The sequence below is a fragment of the Mustelus asterias genome, chromosome 19 (genome assembly GCF_964213995.1).
Source record: "Mustelus asterias chromosome 19, sMusAst1.hap1.1, whole genome shotgun sequence".
In the NCBI taxonomy this organism is placed as follows: Eukaryota; Metazoa; Chordata; class Chondrichthyes; order Carcharhiniformes; family Triakidae; genus Mustelus; species Mustelus asterias.
In genome coordinates this window covers 38,559,955-38,579,566 of record NC_135819.1, presented here as the reverse complement: position 1 = coordinate 38,579,566, position 19,612 = coordinate 38,559,955, and the positions used below count along the sequence as shown (strand labels likewise).

The 19,612-nt window shown below is 45.1% G+C and overlaps 1 protein-coding gene across 1 annotated transcript in view; it reads right to left on the bottom strand.

Moving 5' to 3' along the window:
• rerg (RAS-like, estrogen-regulated, growth inhibitor) overlaps window positions 1-18,365 on the bottom strand; it is a 94,791-nt gene extending 76,426 nt beyond the window's left edge. The window contains exons 1-2 of the mRNA XM_078235379.1: window positions 18,169-18,365; window positions 17,012-17,215 (exon numbers count right to left, since the gene is read on the bottom strand). Coding sequence (XP_078091505.1) covers window positions 17,012-17,072 — 61 coding nt within the window. The 5' untranslated portion in view covers window positions 17,073-17,215; window positions 18,169-18,365. The remainder of the gene's footprint in view (window positions 1-17,011; window positions 17,216-18,168) is intronic.
• Window positions 18,366-19,612: the final 1,247 nt, after the last annotated feature.

Here is a 19,612-nt window from a genome sequence, read left to right as displayed (position 1 = left end):
GGGTTTCCTCCAAGTGCCCCGGTTTCCTCCCACAGTGCAAAGATGTGTGGGTTAGATGTATTGGGCATGCTAAATTGCCCCTTAGTGTCCCGGGATGCGTAGGTTAGAGGGATTAGCAGGGTAAATATGTGGGGTGACAGGGATAGGACCTGGGTGGGATTGGGGTTAGTGCAGACTCGATGGGCCGAATGGCCTCCTTCTGCATTGGAGGATTCTATGATTTCAATGATGATCTGGCTCACAGCTGAGTGCTCCACCTGAGCCAAGTCTCACAAAGGTAAGTCGTGACATTCATGGTTTCTCCAACGATTTTGACTTTGAGAAAAGGTCAAAACTTTTTTGTTGGTTAAAATGCTCCTTAAAGTCATTTCTTAGCATGAGAAACAGAAATGAGAAGACACTGTACATTATTCCACTGCAGTCACTGACTTTACAGCAATTGTTCCTGACAACAGTACGAAGCAGAACCTCACTGGAATGCGGGAACACGATCCGTTCTGGGCTGTGTAGTGCCGGACAGTTCACCAACGGCACCTTTATCCAACCGTTTCTTTTTAATATTGGCAAATTGTGAGCTTGCCAATCCTCTAAACTGTTTTTAAGCCTCTTTATATCCTGCTTCAGTGGTGTAAATGCCAAACCATTGTAACTTCTGCACTGTTAACACTCAAATCAATGCCAGTTTTCTGAAAATCTAGGCTTGAGAAAACAACAGCTTCATCAAATCAAAATGGTGGCGACTTTCCCGATTTGTACGGTAAAAATAAAATTAACTGGGGGAGTGTGCAAGAATTTAAAGTTACATTTTAGCAGGGTATGCAGATAAATTTGTTTTCTAAATTTATCGTGTTCAAAATAAATGTCCTTAATTATAGGGAAATCTTCTCAATCAGGAAACTATGAAGGCAGAAACCAAAGAAAATGAGGATAAAGTGAGGAGGAACCAAGGAAAACAAGTCAGCTGTAGGAAGTTTTTTTTGATTCATTCATAGGACATGGGCAAGGCTGGCCAGCATTTATTGCCCACCCAGAATTGTCCTTGAACTGAGTAGCTTGTTCTGAGGGCAATTGAGAGTCAACCACATTGCTGTGGCTCTGGAGTCACAGCAGATTTCCTTCCTGTAAGGATATCAGTGAACCAAATGGATTTTTCCAACAATCGACAATGGTTTCATGGTCATCGGTAGATTCTTAATTCCAGATATTTTTTATTGAATTCAAATTTCACCATCTGCCGTGGCGGGATTCAAATCCAGGTCCTCAGAACATCAGCTGAGTTTATGGATTAATAGTCAGGAGATAATAGAGGCCTAGATAGGGTAGAGGTGTAGAGAATGTTTCTGCTAGTGGGAGAGACTAGAACTCGAGGGCACAACCTCGGAGTGAAGGGACGCTTCTTTAAAACTGAAATGAGAAGGAATCTCTTCAGCCAGAGGGTGGTGAATCTATGGAACTCATTGCCACAGAGAGCTGTGGAGGCCAGGACATTGAGAGCCTTTAAGGCAGAGAAAGGTAGGTTCTAGATCAATAAGGGGATGAAGTGTTACAGGGAGAAGGCAGGAGAATGGGGATGAGAATTATATCAGCCATGATTGAATGGCGGAGCAGACTCGATGGGCCAAATGGCCTAATTCTGCTCCTATATCTGATGGTCTTAATACTACTAGGCCACAAGGCCTAAATAAGAATCTATAGCAGGGAAAGTGGTGGTTATACAGATACCAAAGCTCTTGCTATGGGGTAAAGGAGAGTATTAAACCATATTGAACACCACTTTTGCTCTCATGCCTTTGAATAGACACACCAAGATAAATTTCCATAAAATGCACACTTTCACCAATATACTCACGGGAGGTTCACACACCTTTCCTCTACAATTTCTACACAATGTAGATGAAAACTCATTGGGGATAAGAACATGTGAGAGACCCCCCCCGCCCCCCCCCCCCCCACTCAACGTACACTCCTGATGGGTGAAACTCAGAATCCGCAGTGCTGAATCATAACAATTTCACTGACAGATCCAAATGCCTTAAGTACTGCAGAAATAAAAAAATTAAATCTGGAATTAAGAAGTATAATGAAGATCATAAAACCATTGTCAATTGTCAGAAAAACCCATCTGGTTCACTAACTCCTTTAGGGAAGGAAATCTGCCATCCTTATCTGGGCTGACCTACAAGTGACCCTAGATCCACAGCAATGTGGTTGACTCTCAAATGCCCTCTGAAGTGGAGGGGCAGTTAGGGATGGTCAGCAAATGCTGGTTTTGCCAGCGATGCCCACATCCCATAAAATGAATTTTTAAAAATAGCAAGATTCCTATTAACCTCGCAGGTTGACAACAGTGTCAAGGCAGAAGTGAAAAATCAATGAAAGTTAATTTAGGAGACATCTTAAGATCTGGGAACGTAAATAATTAATAACTAGAAGCAAGTTTTATTTATCCTGCGTCAGCTGGTGTTAGTACTTGAGCCAGATGCCTGGGCTGTCTGGTTCTTACTCATGACTGGATAAAGTTTTATTTTCCCACTACTCCAGCTCCTGATTTCCACATTGCATTCCTCAGGGCAGCACTTGGAACCAGCAAAGCTTCTGAATTGAAAACTCCAGGAAGTCCCTGCAATGCAGCCCACGCTCAAATTACAGACTTTCACAAACACCACTTAAAGTAAACAAGACGCTTCTCTGACAAAATCTCACACAGATCTTGCACCCAATTGGAGGGAATCACCCCTGGGCCGTATGGTGCATTCGGCCTCTGATCTTCGGGTAAGCGTTCTCCAAGGCGGCCTTCACGACACACGACAGCGCAGAATCGCTGAGCAGAGACTGATAGCCAAGTTCCGCACACATGAGGACGGTCTCAACCGGGATCTTGGGTTCATATTACACTATCTGTGACCCTCACGACTTGCCTGGGCTTGCAAAATCTCACTAACTGTCCTGGCTGGAGACAATACACATCTCTTTAATCAGTGCTTAACGCTCTCTCCACTCACATTGTCTGTACCTTTAAGACTTGATTACCTGTAAAGACTCGCATTCCAACCATTATTTTGTAAATTGAGTTTGTGTCTTCATATGCCCTGTTTGTGAACTGAAATCCCACTCACCTGATGAAGAAGCAGCGCTTCGAAAGCTAGTGGCTTTTGCTACCAAATAAACCTGTTGGACTTAACCTGGTGTTGTGAGACTTCTTACCGTACGGTGACACAGTGGCTAGCACTGCTACCTCACAGCGTCAGGGACCCAAGTTCGACTCCCGACTTGGGTCACTGTCTGTGTGGAGTTTGCACATTCTCCCCGTGTCTGCGTGGGTTTCCTCCGGGTGCTCAGGTTTCTCCCACAGTCTGAAAGACGTGCTGTTTAGGTGCATTGGCCATGCTAAATTCTCCCTCGGTGTACCCGAACAGGAGTGTGGCAAGGAGGGGATTTTCACAGTAACTTCATTGCAGTCTTAATGTAAGCATACTTGTGACACTAATAAAATAGACTTGGACTTGCCGTTCCGAAACATATGAAAGATCATAAACAAGACAGACAGTTTGGGGATTTGTGCGGCATGCTTTGACAGACAATTTTATTAAATTTCCAACCCGTACCTGGCTCCAACTGGCAAGCTCTCTGCATATTTTTTAAAACTAGTTTTCTCCCTTTTCCACACATGCATAAACACACAATATTGCTGCTCACAATACAATTATTTGGAGATAAATACCTCTGAGGACTTGTACATTGATCTGTTCTCCTTTGCAGTATGAAAGCTTCATGTTTTATTCCGCATCCTCAATTTACTATCCAGGGAACTGCATAATTCCCACCTCATGTTCTACCATACTGTGATTCCCTCACAGAATCGAGCAAATAGGTCTGAGACCAATGCAAGGTTATAGGCTCTTCACCTGTGTCAATATAATTCTCAAAAGATATACCGATAGGTCAATTATTTTGTTATCACCCCAACATTTTTGCCTCATCGTTCTTGAGCAAATACTTATTGCCTTTACAAACCACCGAATAAGTCAACTCTGTTTGGAAATGATTGCAGCTGATACGCAAAAACAAACAGCAGAGATTCAACGTTCAAAGCTATCTCTGCATAGTTAGGTCCAACGTAGGAAAATAAAAGAAAAAAAAACATCAAGGTACCAGACTAGAAAAACGCCACATTTAGAGAGATAGAAAAGGACTTGGCTGAACAAACTAAGCAAACTAATTAGTGCGTTGTTAAATATGATGTGCCAGGTCAGGGGAATACTGATGTTCCTAGAAATAAAGATGTTCTCAGAGGACACAGAAAAGGGGGATGCTTCAATGAATGGAGTTCCTTGGATAAATAGAGAAGTTAGGGCGGCACAGTGCTTAGCACTGCTGCCTCACAGCGCCAGGGAGCTGGGTTTGATTCCCGGCTTGGGTGACTGTGTGTGTGGAGTTTGCACATTCTCTCTGGTCTGCGTGGGTTTCCTCCTGATGCTCCGGTTTCCTTCCACAGTCCAAAGATGTGCAGGTTAGGTGAATTGGTCATGCTAAATTGACCTTCAGTGTACCCGAACAGGCGCTGGAGTGTGACGACTAGGGGATTTTCACAGTAACTTCATTGCAGTGTGAATGCAAGCCTACTTGCGACTAATAAATAAACTTTAACTTAAGTTAAAGCCAATGCGTTAATAATACTGGAGGTAATCACATAGAACCCAAAGAGTCGAATACAAGGATGAAAACAAGGATGAGAATGAGTTAAAGGGAGTAGCAGCAGATATAATTAAAGGTAATAGTAAGGGTATTTGGAAGCATGTAAAAAGTAATGTTGAAGAGAGGATGGTATCAATAAGAGGTGAAGTAGGGAGTCCCTTTGTGGAGGTTGAAGGTCCAGTGGAGGTGAAAAGAAAATGGGTGGGACTTTCCCCCAGCGATGTATTTTTCAGTGGCAGAGATGGCCAGCAGAGGGACCTTCTAGTCCCACCAATGTCTACAGGGTCTTGCATGCCCTGCACGTTCCAACACAGGGGAACGCACTCTGGGGGGGGCGGGGGGGGGGGGGGGGGGCGCCATTGGTGGGACTGAAAGATCCTACCAACAGGGAGGGATTTTGCTTCAATTTTTACAAATCAGAATGGACATTAGAATGTAAGTGCGTTGGGGAAGGATATCAAACTATTGTTCAGGCCTATCTGCAAAGGGGAATTGGCTCTGAAGGTTGTTAAATCACCACATCCTGAAGGTAGACAGAGAGTCTGGGCACAATTTCTTGATTCTCTTTAAATACACAAACTAAGCTGTGGAACTGGAGAGTACACCACAAAGAAAGTTGCTCAATGTGGTAGAATAAACTATAGATCAGTTAATTTAACATCAGGTATGAGTAAGCTCTCAGGCTGCTATTTTACCATTTCACCCCACTTATCGGCCAATGCCTGATTTTTCACCTCTCCCAATCTTACCGGCACCGGATATCTGGCAAGATCAGCATCACACCCGAAAAGGGCGCAAAGCTGATTGTAATATTTAAATCCATTGTTAATGTAGATTTAAATTTTACAAGCGAGCCTGGGACACTATCGTCCAGGCTCACTTGCCTCCGCAGTCTCGCCGGGGAAGGCTCTCTCCGGCAGGGGTCATGTGTGATGGGGACCTGCCGTGATGGCCTCGCTGGTAGAGCCAGAGGCAACTGAGGTCCCCCTCCTCGGGAGGTGGGGGGCAGAGGAGGGGTGCCCCTTGGGCAGTGCCAGCCTGCCAATCTGCTGGGCGGATACCCACTAATATTTTAGCTATGGAGGCATGGACCATCATGCCTGTAAAATCCAGCCCTGTAATTAAAATTAGTGACCATTTGAAATTTGTTTTAAATTCATGCATATTGTCTAAAGAAATATCAACAGATACAGGGAGATTGGTTGATAGGCTGGAAACCAAATGTAAATGATGTTGATCAGAAGAGTTGAAAGCAATATGACACCACCACCCCCCCCCTGCTTTTGTTCTATACATATTAATGATTTGAACATGGGTGTAGAGAACATAATCTCCAAAAGTGGCCGACAACAGGAAAGTTAGCAGGTTTGGCAAACTCTGAGGAAGATCATAAACAAGGTCAGGAAGGTGCAGAAGGGTTAGCATAATGGGCAGACAGAAGGCAAGTATAACTGCTGCCTCACAGTGCCAGGGACAAGGTTCGATACGCAGCTTGGGTCACTGTCTGTGTGGAGTCTGCACGTTCTCCCCGTGTCTGCGTGGGTTTCCTCCGGGTGCTCCGGTTTCCTGCCACAGTCCGAAAGACGTGCTGGTTAGGTATATTGTCCATGTTAAATTCTCTCTCAGTGTAGCCGAACAGGCACCGGACTGTGGCGACTATGGGATTTTCACAGTAACTTCATTGCAGCGTTGATGCAAGCCTACTTGTGGCACCTAATAACGAAACTTTACAACTGCCTTACTCCATACAGAAAGGCACTGAAGCGATTACAAGAGGATTTGACACATAACTCTCAGAAAAGATGTAGCAATATAAAAGGCCAAAATAATTTTGAAATGTATAAATTGCACCACAGAGTATATCTGTAAGAAAGTAAAGGTCAGTAAAGCCACAGACAGCTTACAGATTAGAGTCACAAGGGTGATTCCAGGAATGAAAAACTATAGTTATGAGAAGATGATTGAGATAATGGGACTCCACTGTGGTTTTGAAGGTTATGAAGGGATTTAAAGAATGAGAGTTTGCATTTAAAACACCCTTTATCATGATCACAGGACATTGCAGATCACGTTCTAGCTAGTGAAATATTTATAAAGTGCAGTCACTATTTCAATGCAGCAGCAATACATCTTGCATTTATGACGGGCGTGACTCTCTGGACTCCCCTCAGTGTTTTTCCTGGCGATGGGAGGTGAGACGTGCTGTTTGCTGGGTCTTGCCACTGTCAATGGAAATTTCTACTCAAGTCGTCCCACGTCGCTGGGAAGCCCATGGCAGGGGGCGCACTGCCAGTGGGGCCAGAGAACCCCGCCAGAGTGAACGGCTAGAGAATTCCGGTTCTAGTGTTAAGGAGCATTATCGAACAGCTTTAGACATTGAGCCACATCATGAGCCATTGGGACAGCTGACCAATGGCATGGTCAAGAGGTTATGTTTTAAGGAGCATCTTGAAGGATAAGGGCACGGTGGCACTGCGGTTAGCGCTGCTGCCTCTCAGCGCCAGGGATCTGGGTTCGATTCCCGTCTTGGGTCACTGTCTGTGTGGAGTTTGCACGTTCTCCCCGTGTTTGTGTGGGTTTCCTCCCGGTGCTTCGGTTTCCTTCACAGTCCAAAGATGTGTGGGTTAGGTTGGTTGGCCATGATAAATTGCCCCTTGGTGTCAGGGGGATTAGGAGTGTAAATATGTGGGGTTATGGGGGATAGGGCCTGGGATTGTCACCAGTGCAGGCTCAATAGGCCAAATGGCCTCCTTCTGCGCTGTAGATTCTATGATTCTATGCAAAGTGAGAGGTAGGGAGACAGAAAAAAAATCAGGGAGGGAATTCCAGAGCTTAGGATCTTAGCAGCTCAATGGTACCAAGGTATATGTTCAGAAGCACAGATATCTTGGAGGATGGTTGGGGCTGGAGTAGATTACAGCAGTAGCAAGGATATAGCAGCAAAGAAATAGGGCCCACAAGCAGCAATAAGTTAAATGATCAGACAATCTGTTTTAGTGCTCTTGACTGAAGAGCAAGTGTCAGGTAGGACATTGAGAAAACTAGCCTGCTATCATGGAATTTCTTCATGGCCACCTGAGGGGGCTGAAGGAGGCAAAGTTTAACAGATCATCTGAGGGATGAAACCTTGGGCAATGCACTGATGTGTCAATCTAACTTATTTACTCAATCTCTGGTGTGGGCCACGAATCCACTGAGAGGCAAGAGTGCCCCTATTGTGCCAGGACTGACATCAAATAATAGAGGATTTTTTAAAAAAAATTCATGAAGCATTTCGATGAAGCGAATAGGGAAAGGCTACTTCCTCTAGTTCGGAATTCAATGAAGAAGCAAAATCGGTTTAAAATTCTGACTGAGAGTGAGGGGAAAGGTTAGGAGCATTTTCTTTACACAAAGCGCAGCTGGGATAGGAATATAGTGCCACAAGGGATGGCTCTGGCAGGAAAGGTTGCACATTTTAAGGGAAAGCCACGTACACATTAGAAAGAGATAAAGACTTGAGGCAACGGGGAAGAGAACAAAGCATAAAGGTTAGGTTTGGATTGTTTGAGCAAACTATCACAGCCAAGTGACATACATCTTTACAGTTCTATGATTCACAAATAAAAATATACAGGTGGGAACAGTCAACACAGGATGGGGAGCAGAAAAGTTTTATCAAAAAGTTCTTTAAACAGTTAAACTAATGGCAACAGTGGCATTTCAGTTACCTGCCATTGTCACAATTACCCACAATTAGCAGGTTTCCATTTGTAAGAGCTTCGACATGGGAATGGTTGACAGAAAAAACTAAAGTAAAGTTTATTTATTGGTCACAAATAGGCTTACATTAACACTGCAATGAAGTTACTGTGAAATTCCCCTAGTCACCACACTCCGCCACCTGTTCAAGTACACTGAGGGAGAATTTAGCACGGCCAATTCACCTAACCAGCACGTCTTTGAACTGTGGGAGGAAACTGGAGCATCCAGAGGAAACCCACGCAGACACGGGGAGAATGTGCAAACTCCACACAGACAGTGACCCGAGCCGGGAATCGAACCTGCGTCCCTGGTGCTGTGAGGCAGCAGTGCTAACCACTGTGCCACCGTGTCGCCCCTAAAATCTGTAGGTCATGCAGAATTTCTACTAAGGAAAACTAATGTACAGACTGCAAAATCATAATATTAACCCTCTCTGACAAAAGATATAGAGGGAACACATGATTAACACAACAAACCTGTAAAATGATTACTTGCATGGGGAGTGCCTGGACTAGCACTCTGGAGGACCAGGCTAATGTTCTGAGGACGAGTTTTCAAACCCCACCACGTGGAATCTGAATTAATAAAATGTGCAGTTGAAGACTAGGCCAGAATTCTTCGTTGTTGTTCACCCCGCCACCACTGCCGGCGAGAACGGAGAATTTGGCACTCAGCCAAATCTCCATTCACTGCAGCAGGTCCGGAGAATCCCAGCCACGGGCAAGGTTAGAGAATTCCAGCCCTAGTCTCATTGTTGTGGAAACCCATCTGGTTCACTAATGCCCTTCAGGGAAGGAAATCTGCCATCCTTACCGGGTCTGGCCTACTTGCAACTGTAGATCCACAATAATGTGGTTGACTCTTAATTACCCTCTGAAATGGCCTAGCAATTAGGCTGGGACAACAAATGCTGATCTTGCCAGAGTAAAGAAAAAAAATCACAAGCTAGTCTCAGCTTGACGTTTAGCCATGGCAATTACCCACAGATAACAGAAATTGATTCCTTTTGTATAATTACATAGAAGATATTTTCCTTAATTGTAGAATTCCCATTTTAATTAGCAAACAATAAAGTGGACACACGGGTCCACCACATCCTAAGATGCTGAACAGCACATTAGAACTGTAATCACTATTGCAATGCAAGATGGCAGCCAATATGCACACAACAAAATCCCACACATAGTAATGTGATCAATGGCTAAACGGTTTGCTTTTGTGGCACTGGCTGAGGGGGGTAAGCATTGGCCAAAACTCCCTTGCTCATCTTTCAATCACGCCAATTACATCCACCTCGGAGAGCAGATGGGGACTCAGTTTAATATTGCATTCAAAAGACAGAACCTCCCTCCTGGCTGCACTGAACTGTCAGCCGAGGTTACAGGCAGGTCTCCAGTGGGATCCGAAGCCACGACCTTTTGACTCAGACACAGGAGTGCGATCTCTCAGCCAAGGCTGACATCAATTACCACAAGAGGTCAATAATAAACCTCACCAATTATATGAGCATAGTTTAGATATAGGACTATTGGACCAGAGAACAACTTTCACAATCTACTTTCTCTACATTACAAATCTACTCAACTAATTAGTATATTTTGGCTGTTGTCAATTAGTGATGTTTTTAATAAGTTCCAACTGTTTTCATATAATATCTTCCAATCTAATTTCCTATTGTTTCTTATGATAACCTTTGCGTTAGCATTGCATTTTCCTTATCTTGCACAATACATCGCATTTTTGCTTTAAGCATGGAGCTGGGTTTTAAATTCTGGATGAGCCAAAGCTGGGATGGCGTGAGGGAGGTGGTCAGGTGTATATGTAAATCCCGCAAGTCACTGCAGCACAACCACCAGTAGCTTTTTAACCCAGTAGCCACGAATCCTTGGTACTTAACATAAGAGCATGATAGGAACAGGAATAGGGCACACAGACCTTTGAGCCTGATCCGCGATTCAATAAGATCATGGCTGCCCTCATCATGGCCGCAACTCCACCTTCCTGCCTGTTGTCCATATCCTTGATGTCCCTATAGTTCAAGAAGCTGTCAACTCAGCCTTGAATAGATTCAATGATTCAGCTCTCTGGGGTAGAGAATTCCAAAGATTTAGGAACTTTTGAGGGAAGAAGTTGTGCCTCATTTCCATCCTAAATAAGAGACCCTTTATTTTGAAAATGTGCTGTCGGTTCTAGATTCTCCCATGCGGGGTAAACATCCTCTCAGCATCTACCCTGTTATACCCCCTCAGAATCAGATACGTTTCACCTCTCATTTTTGAAAACTCCAACGAGTGAACACCCAACCTGCTCCACTTATCCGCTTAAAACAACCCCTTCGTCCCAGGAAACAATCCAGTGAACTTTCTCTGAACTGCCTCCTATGCCATGCTTCCCCATCATGGCTTCAGCCCTCTCAATTACAACTTTCTCTGCACCTTGCCTATTGAGGTCACAGATGGGTTCGTGGAAGTCCTCTATCATATAGGTATTTACTCGAGTCATGGAAAGATCTTAACAAAGGGCAGGGATTAATAGACAAGAAGTATGTTTGGCACACAGTTTTTTTCCATCAGAGATCACACCAGCAAATTAAACGTTTGTCCCAGAAAATCCTGCCAATATAGCTTTACACCCATTGTCAGGAGTGCTCTGATGTTAGACCTGGAAATCAACATTACAAGAGACATCATCAGATTAAAGCTGGGAACTTTCACAACTTATTATTCTCATTTTAGAAGCTTATTTTCTTTCAACTGATGGCTATGGTTTAATTTTTAAAATTCTGTGTGCCTCATAAATAAGGTCACTTTTAATCGTTTACTGAGTTATACTCCAAAGAAGTGATATTATTGACCTATCACACTGTCAGCATGTTCAATCTCAATATTTTAAAATAATGTCATCAAGACAAATTTAAGGATAAAAGTATGAACATGGTGCGAGATCATGGCCAATAATCCCTGTGTCGTGAGCTCCTAAAATGGGAAAGGTGGGAATAAAGGTTTGTATCTCTGCCAAATATTTAGGACCAAAAGTCTTAACAAAGTGGCCAATGATAATGGTCTTCGCTTATGTTCCTTTGGTGATGTGCCCACAAAATAAAAATGCACTGAAGGAAACTAAATATTTCACAGGATCCAAACAAGCAAGTAGCTCCCCTTCCAAAAGATGTTTCTATTTATTTATTCATCACAAGTAAGGCTTAACACTGCAATGAAGTTACTGTGAAATTCTCCTCATCGCTACAGTCCGGCGCCTGTTCGAGTCAATGTACCTGACCAGCACGCCTTTCAGACTGTGGGAGGAAACCAGAGCACCCGGAGGAAACCCACGCAGACACAGGGAGAATGTGCAGATTCCACACAGACAGTGACCCAAGCCGGGAATTGAACCCAGGACCCTGGCGCTGTGAGGCAGCAGTGCTAACCACTGTGCCATCATGCCAATGTTCAATGCTGACTAGTTTCCACTCAGAATCAATGCTGTAGTTGATGGTTCACCCTCTGACACTTTATACACATTAACAAAATGCTTTGTTCTCTCTCCTAATCTGTTGTTTGCGCCAATGATTTACTCCATCATCCTGCACTAATTTCTTTTGTTGATAATTTCACTGTATGTTCATTAGCTTCCTTCAAGGTGCCCAAAGCCCACAGAATCCGATGGTTATAGAATCATAGAATCCTTCTGCAGAAGGAGGCTATTCTGCCCATCGAGACTGCACCAACCAAATCCCACCCAGGCCCAATTCCCATAGCCCCACATATTTACCCTGCTAATCCCCTGACACTAGGGTCAATTTAGCATGGCCAATCAACCTACCCTACGCTTATTTGGAGTGAGAGAGAAAACTGGAGCACCCGGAGGAAACCCATGCAGACACGGGGAGAATGTGCAAACTCCACACAGATAGGGACCCAAGCCGGGAATCGAACCCGTGTCCCTGGCGCTGTGAGGCAACAGTGCTAATCACCGTGCCATCCCTGAAGTTCTCCCTTCAATGTGCAGTCACGATTAAGCAGATACATGGGTGTTACTTTAAATTTTTAAGAACACAAAGCTAGGGGACTCGAGGTGGAGTAGCTTCAGGCTGTAGAGACTAGAAAAATCAGCTTTTCTGTAAAGACGTGAACGCAGCGGTAAAATAGAAGGATGGGACTGATTAAAATTCATGAGCTGAGAAAGTCTCTGCGCAGGGACTCTGCAATGGCAGCTGCCTGAGTTCACACGTTTCCACGTTTTATGTCAACACTTGTTGCATTTGTAGTGCTTTTACTCCCAAAGAGTTGCTAATTTGCCCGAGAAAAATCCCAAGAAGTAGCGAGAGAAAATGCTGATGGTTGACTAACAGGAAAACATTATCAATGCACCTTTATTTTCTCTTTCTGTTTTCAATGAAACAGCAACAATCTAGTATCTTTCCGGCCTTTCAAGGTGCGGGTTCTTCCTGTCTCACAAGGTTACGCAAAAGCTTTACCTTTGACGGCTCTGTCTTTGGTCCTGCTTCAGTTATTGAGACTCTTGGCCGACCTCCAATGACCTCAAGTGAAACTCCTTAACTAAAGCTACGAAAACCTTTCTTCCTTCATGGCAAAAAAAAAATGTTCCCCCTCAGCGACCCTTACTTTCCTATGAACTTTAATTCTGTCTCAGAATTAAATATCACGTGAATGTCCAGAGAAACTTGCCAATCACCTCACTGTACACAGGGTACAGGTAAAAGCAGGTTACCTGATTCCTCTCTCTCACCTCTAACTTCACAATCCCTCTCCGTCCTAATCTTTGTTTATTACCATTCTGATCAATGGTACTGAGATCAGTGCCCCTGAATATTTTATTCCCATCCTTCTGAAGTCCCAGATTATCTTCACCTCTCTCTCTATCTGTGTATCTGGTTCTATTCTTCGTCTAACCCCCGTGTATCATTTTCCACGTCAATTGTTCTTCAACCTATCCAACTCCCAAAGTGACATCTATAAACAAAAGCAAAGGGAAGTAGCTGGGAAAATGAGACTAGCCCACCGTCATATCACCAGTGATTAGAGTCTTGTAACAGTACAGTCTCGATAGGTTCTTTTTCTTGCATTGTTGCGCTAACCCTCCACACCAATGCATCCCTTTGCTTTCTCTAACCTGTAAAGGGCAGGAAACGGGGAACAGTGTGGAATTGCTGCATAAGCATGTGATGTTGGCAGCAGAATCATCAGGTAACCAAAGAATAGACACATACAAGCAGGCAATGTAAAGTGGAAATACAGGTGAAAATCGTGTAAAGGCACTCTGGCAATTGTTATGACATTGCAGGAGTTGGGGGCAAAATGGGAGTCTGTCCTGTAGTATGGGGTATTTGAAAGGTCTAAAGGGGAACGGGAAGTCAGTGCCAGGGACTGGGTTCGATTTTCGGTTTGGGTCACTGTCTGCGCGGAGTCTGCACGTTCTCCCCGTATCTACTTGGGTTTCCTCCGGGTGCTCCGGTTTCCTCCCACAGTCCAAAAGACTTGCTGGTTAGGTGCACTGGCCATGCTAAATTCTCCCTCAATGTACCCAAACAGGCCCAGAGTGTGGCGACTAGGGGATATTCACAGTAACTTCATTGCAGTGTTAATGTAAGCCTAGGGGCTAATGTAAGGCTGGGGTGGCACGGTGGCACAGTGGTTAGCACTGCTGTCTCACAGCGCCAAGGACCCCAGGTTCGATTCCCAGCTTGGGTCACGGTCTGTGTGGAGTGTACACATTCTCCCAGTGTCTGTGTAGGTTTCCTCCGGGTGCTCCGGTTTCCTCCCACAGTCAAAAATGTGCGGGTTAGGTAGATTGACCATGTTAAAATTGCCTCTTAGTGTCAGGGGGATTACGCAGGGTAAATGCATGGGATTATGGGGTAATAGGGATAGGGTCTGGGTGGGATTGTGGTTGGTGCAGACTCGATGGGCCGAATGGCCTCCTTCTGCCCTGTAGGATTCTACGATTCTACTTGTGACACTAATAAATAAATTCAAACTTAACTACAAGTGGTCAGATACAATAGATACCTGGGAGTCGATCCTCCAATCCATCCTTTATATCAGGGAATGGAGAATGATCCCAGAGGGGAAGACAAATAACTTTAAAAACAGATACGGGGAAAGGCAACGGTCCAATCAAATATATTTAGCTTGAAGAATATTTTCCAACATTACCACTTACTCCTGCTAACTAACTTTTGGGACCTGCTCTCAGGCATCATGTAAAACATGACAACATTGTGCTTGTCTGCCATCTGTTATTTTCAATGGAGCATTTGGCTTCCTCTGCTGACTGTCTGCAGGGGCTTCTGTACCCACGGTTCCAGTTCTACACTGTGGTGTTGCCGACTGTGGCAGATGTTATACTGATTGCAGCCCAAAGCCCCTCACAATTTTTTGTTGTTGTTCTACCTTAGATTTGCTAAAACTAAAAGTGAAAATAATCAGCATGGGATACCCAACCTGACAAAAGAACGACAACTGTCGATCAAATTCCTGGCTTGGATCACTGTCTGTGTGGAGTTTGCACATTGTCCATGTGTCTGTTTCCTCCGCTTTCTTCACACAGTCCAAAAGACGTGTTGGTTAGGTACATTGGCCATGCTAAATTCTCCCTCAGTGTACCCAAACAGGCACCAGAGTATGGTGACTTAACTTCATTGCAGTGTTAATATAAGCCTACTTGTGACACTAATAAGGTTTAAACTCATACCATTTGACTTTGCAATCATCTCCCCACTTTTACCAGTGACAACAATGATGCCTTGAAGAGGGCTTTGGATAATTGGTTGAATAGGAACAATGAGCAGGGTAATGGCACTAAATCATAATGCCCATTGAGAGAGCCAGTGCAGAAATGATGGGCCAAATGGCCTCCTTCTCATAGAAAACCTACATTCAGCACATCGAGTCTGCACTGACCGCAATCCCACCCAGGCCCTATTTCCATAACCCCATGCATTTACCCTAGCTAGTTCTCCTGACACTAAGGGGAAATTTAGCATGGCCAATCCACCTAACCGGCACATCCTTAGAGTATGGGAGGAAACCGGAGCACCCAGAGGAAACCCACATAGACACGGGGAGAATGTACAAACTCCACTCAGACAGTGACCCAAGCCAGGAATGGAACCTGGGTCCCTGGCGCTGTAAAGCAGCAGTGCTAACCACTGTGCCACCCCGTAACAATTCTGTAATTTGAAAGTTAATCTTATCAGATGTCCAAGCTCACTGCCGGTCACTAAATGAGTTTCACTTGCTCGTAGCCTAGGAGGAGAGTGCAGACAGACCATGAGAGCAGCCACGAAGGGGGTCTATAATATCTTGGCTGGTGCAGGAGAACAGGAAATCGGAAAGGATGGAAATAATACTATGAAAATCAAGTTTAAATTGCAACTCCCAACTTCCTGCCGGGTTTTAAGACAACCATTAGGGCATGTGTATTGTTCAAGAAATTTGATTTCAAGCAATCTAGCCTAAAATATTGAAAGCACTGACAGAAAGGTAAGAACTTGAATGGGAGCAGCTTGTTGCCAGGTAATACATAGGAGCAAATTTTCCTCCTTTCTCTAAATGCAATTTAAATCAGACTTGATCTCACTGAAGGAGAGTGGAGACGACTGAAAAAGTGACTATTTGGTGGAATGTACTTGACTCTTCAGTTTTAAGAACCAACTGGATATCTCCACATAACTTCAGATTCCAGATTAATCTCCTTACTATCAAATACTCTGCGGTTATAATTGGCACTGACTTGGATGTGATTCACTCTTCATTTTTTTTTGTTATTGGTGAACCCAAGTGCAGGTCAGTGGGACTAGGCATAAAATGGTTCGGCACAGACAAGAAGGGCCAAAAGGCCTGTTTCTGAGCTGTAATTTTCTATGGTTCTATGGAATCAATCACATTCCACCTCCCTGCGTCCCCTCCCCACACACACACACACCCTATCCCAGCAGTTATGATGCACATTCACACATCTCTGAAAAAACCTCAAAAATTCTCTCCTGCATTTTTTGGGAACAAGCACTAAAAGCACTGGTGCCAACTCACGAGAGAGGAGGGCACACTTGCCCACAGATGGCACTGACTGAGCTGGCTGCCTGCATTCAAAGCTGGCACTTTGAACGCCACAATGTGAAGCGCAGGAGGTACAGCAAGGGAAATAATAGCAGCACACGGCTCAGAGGCAACTGTTCTGTGAAAGGAAATCTCCTTGAATGGGAGGCAGCACAAGCCACAAACATCAAAATAACTGGCACTCCCCACACACTAATAATAATGAACAGTCGCGGTGCTTGACTTTGATGGACCTTTCATGCATTCTGTGGATTAGGGTAAATATTGCCAATTCCACATTTCAATTTAAACCAGTCACCCGTCCCCAGCCGTTTGAATGGATAGATCCACATTGTTGCATTGTACTCAATGACAGCCCCCTGGTACGATAGCAATTTACAACATAGATCATATCGAAGGAGCTGAGACATGGGGGGGACAAAATTATACTTGGTTACAGGTCGTCTACCGAGATTTAGCTCCCCCCGCTACTTGTATTTATTTTTTTGTACCTGACTTGCCAACGCCAGCTCTCCCGAAGACGGCTAGTTTCACTTCGGCACTCTTCGCCATGGTCCAGAGTTCAGGAGGGGAACCGGCTCAGTATTCAATCGGTGAGCAGCAAGAGAGGGGAAACAAATCCGGGCAGGAAGAAATAAACTTTTCTCAATCCAAAGTCGAAGTTCACCATTTCATTCTGGCTGAAGAGGGACCCTCTGCGAGAGCGGTGGAGAGATTGATGGGGGGAAGAGAAGAAAAACAGGTTAAAGTTACTTTTACTCAGTCATCCCCTGGGCACCAACAAGAGAAATCTTTGACAGAATGGAGATGATTCAGCAAGCTTCCAGACTTGCCCATTTTCCAGGGGAGGTGCTGTACCTGTGATTACACTGGCACTTTCAGCAATGGGGAGCATTACAATCATTTCTCACTGCAGATATGGTGACTAACGGTACTGCTGACAGGGACAACATGCAGAGAGCCTTTCCATCTCCACCTGGCTCAGGGTAACATGGGCAAAGCTGGCTCAGGGCAACATGGGCAAAGCTGGCTCAGGGTAACATGGGCAAAGCTGGCTCAGGGCAACATGGGCAAACCTGGCTCAGGGCAACATGGGCAAACCTGGCTCAGGGTAACATGGGCAAACCTGGCTCAGGGTAACATGGGCAAAGCTGACTCAGGGTAACATGGGCAAACCTGGCTCAGGGTAACATGGGCAAAGCTGACTCAGGGTAACATGGGCAAACCTGGCTCAGGGTAACATGGGCAAAGCTGACTCGGTAACATGGGCAAACCTGGCTGAGGGTAACATGGGCAAACCTGTCTCTACCTCTCCCACACACATTCCCAAATGCCACAGGGGGTTGGGGGGGGGGGGATGACTAGGTGGGAGGTGGGTGTCCACTCCATATCCCACCAGTTCTGTACTGAATGAGGAGCAGAAGGTGTACACTGGGCACTGTCACTGCCCCCCACTCGCAACATCCCCGGTAACTCTCAATGCATCATTCAGTTTCCACTCTCCCCAGTGTGTATCATTAACTTTCCATCTCTACCTAGAAATAATCCTCCTTGCTAAAACTGCAGGAGGCAAACAAGAACAAAACAAGCACAGCACACAAACACACACAAAATACAACATACAACACACATAACATACACAACACACCGGCTGTTTCCATCTGCTCAGACTCCCTTCTCTCTCTCTGCAGCTCTGCCACCCTCCAGCTCAGGACAAGCACTGTGCAGCAGCCAGGCTGGAGATATATATATATATGTGGGTTGTCCTCTTGGGTTGCAGGTTCGGAAGGGGATGGGAGGGCTATTTTTTTTCCCTCTTCCCCCTACCAGCGACTCCGCCACTCAGCAGAAGGGTGCCTGGCGGCTGAGGTTGGGATGTGGCTTTGACAGAGAGTGGAGCCTCCTCCAGCGGATCGGCCGCAACATGCGGACTGGAGCGCAGCAAAAGATGCACGGGATTGGCATCTCACTGCTTCCAGATCAGGGACACATTTGAGAGAGTGAGAGAACATCCCTGACAGATGACAGGAGAAATAAGAAAGTAGAAGACTGTGTGTGCTCTATTTTCTCTCCCACCCCGCCCCCTTCTCCCCAAGGTCAGAAACTTAGAATCACTACAGTGCAGAAGGAGGCCATTCAAACCATCGAACCTGCACTGACTCTCCTGGGACCTTACCCAGGCCCACACCCCACCCTATCCCCATAACCCTGTCAATTTTACAATGGCTAATCCACTTAAATCTACACATTTTGGGACACTAAGGGGCAATTTTGCATGGCTAATCCACCTAACCTACACATTTTCTACTCCAAAGATGTGTGAGTTAGGTTGCTTGGGCCATGTTAAATTGACCCTAATGTCTGGGGGATTAGCAGGGTCAATGAGGGTTGCGGGAATAGGGCCTGGGTGGGATTGTGGTCGTTTCAGACTCGATGGGCCAAATGGCTTCCTTCTGTACTGTAGGGATTCTATGATCTTGGGGCACTAAGTGGCTAAATTGTCTCTTGCATGACCAACCCACCTAACCTACACATCTTGGGACACTAAGGGGCAATTTAGCATGGCTAATCCACCTAACCTACATATCTTGGGACACTAAGGGGCAATTTAACACAGCCAATCCACCTAACCTGCACATCTTTGGAGTCTGGGAGGAAACCGAAGCATCCGGAGGACACCCATGCAGACACAAGGAGAATGTGCAAATTCCACACAGACAGTCACCCCATACCAGAATCGAACGCAGTGCCTGGCACTGAGAGGCAGCAACGCTAACCACTGTGCCATGCTGTGTTTAGAATCCTGGATTTAACTGTACATTTTGAATGCAAGTTGAAATTGTCTAAATCTATTACTATTTGGTTTCTGTGTAAATTTCTGGCAGGAACAGCTGTTTTGCTTTGCAGCCTTTGTACTCCTGCATCAGAAAGTTGTGAGCTGAAGTCTCACTTGACCACATGCTGTACTGTGACACTTCAGTGCAGCACTGCGGGAATTGTTAGAGGTGTCACCTTTCAGACAAGATGGAAAACCAACAACCACCCACTTGGGTCAATGTAGAAGATCCCGTGGCTTTATTTTGAACAAGGGC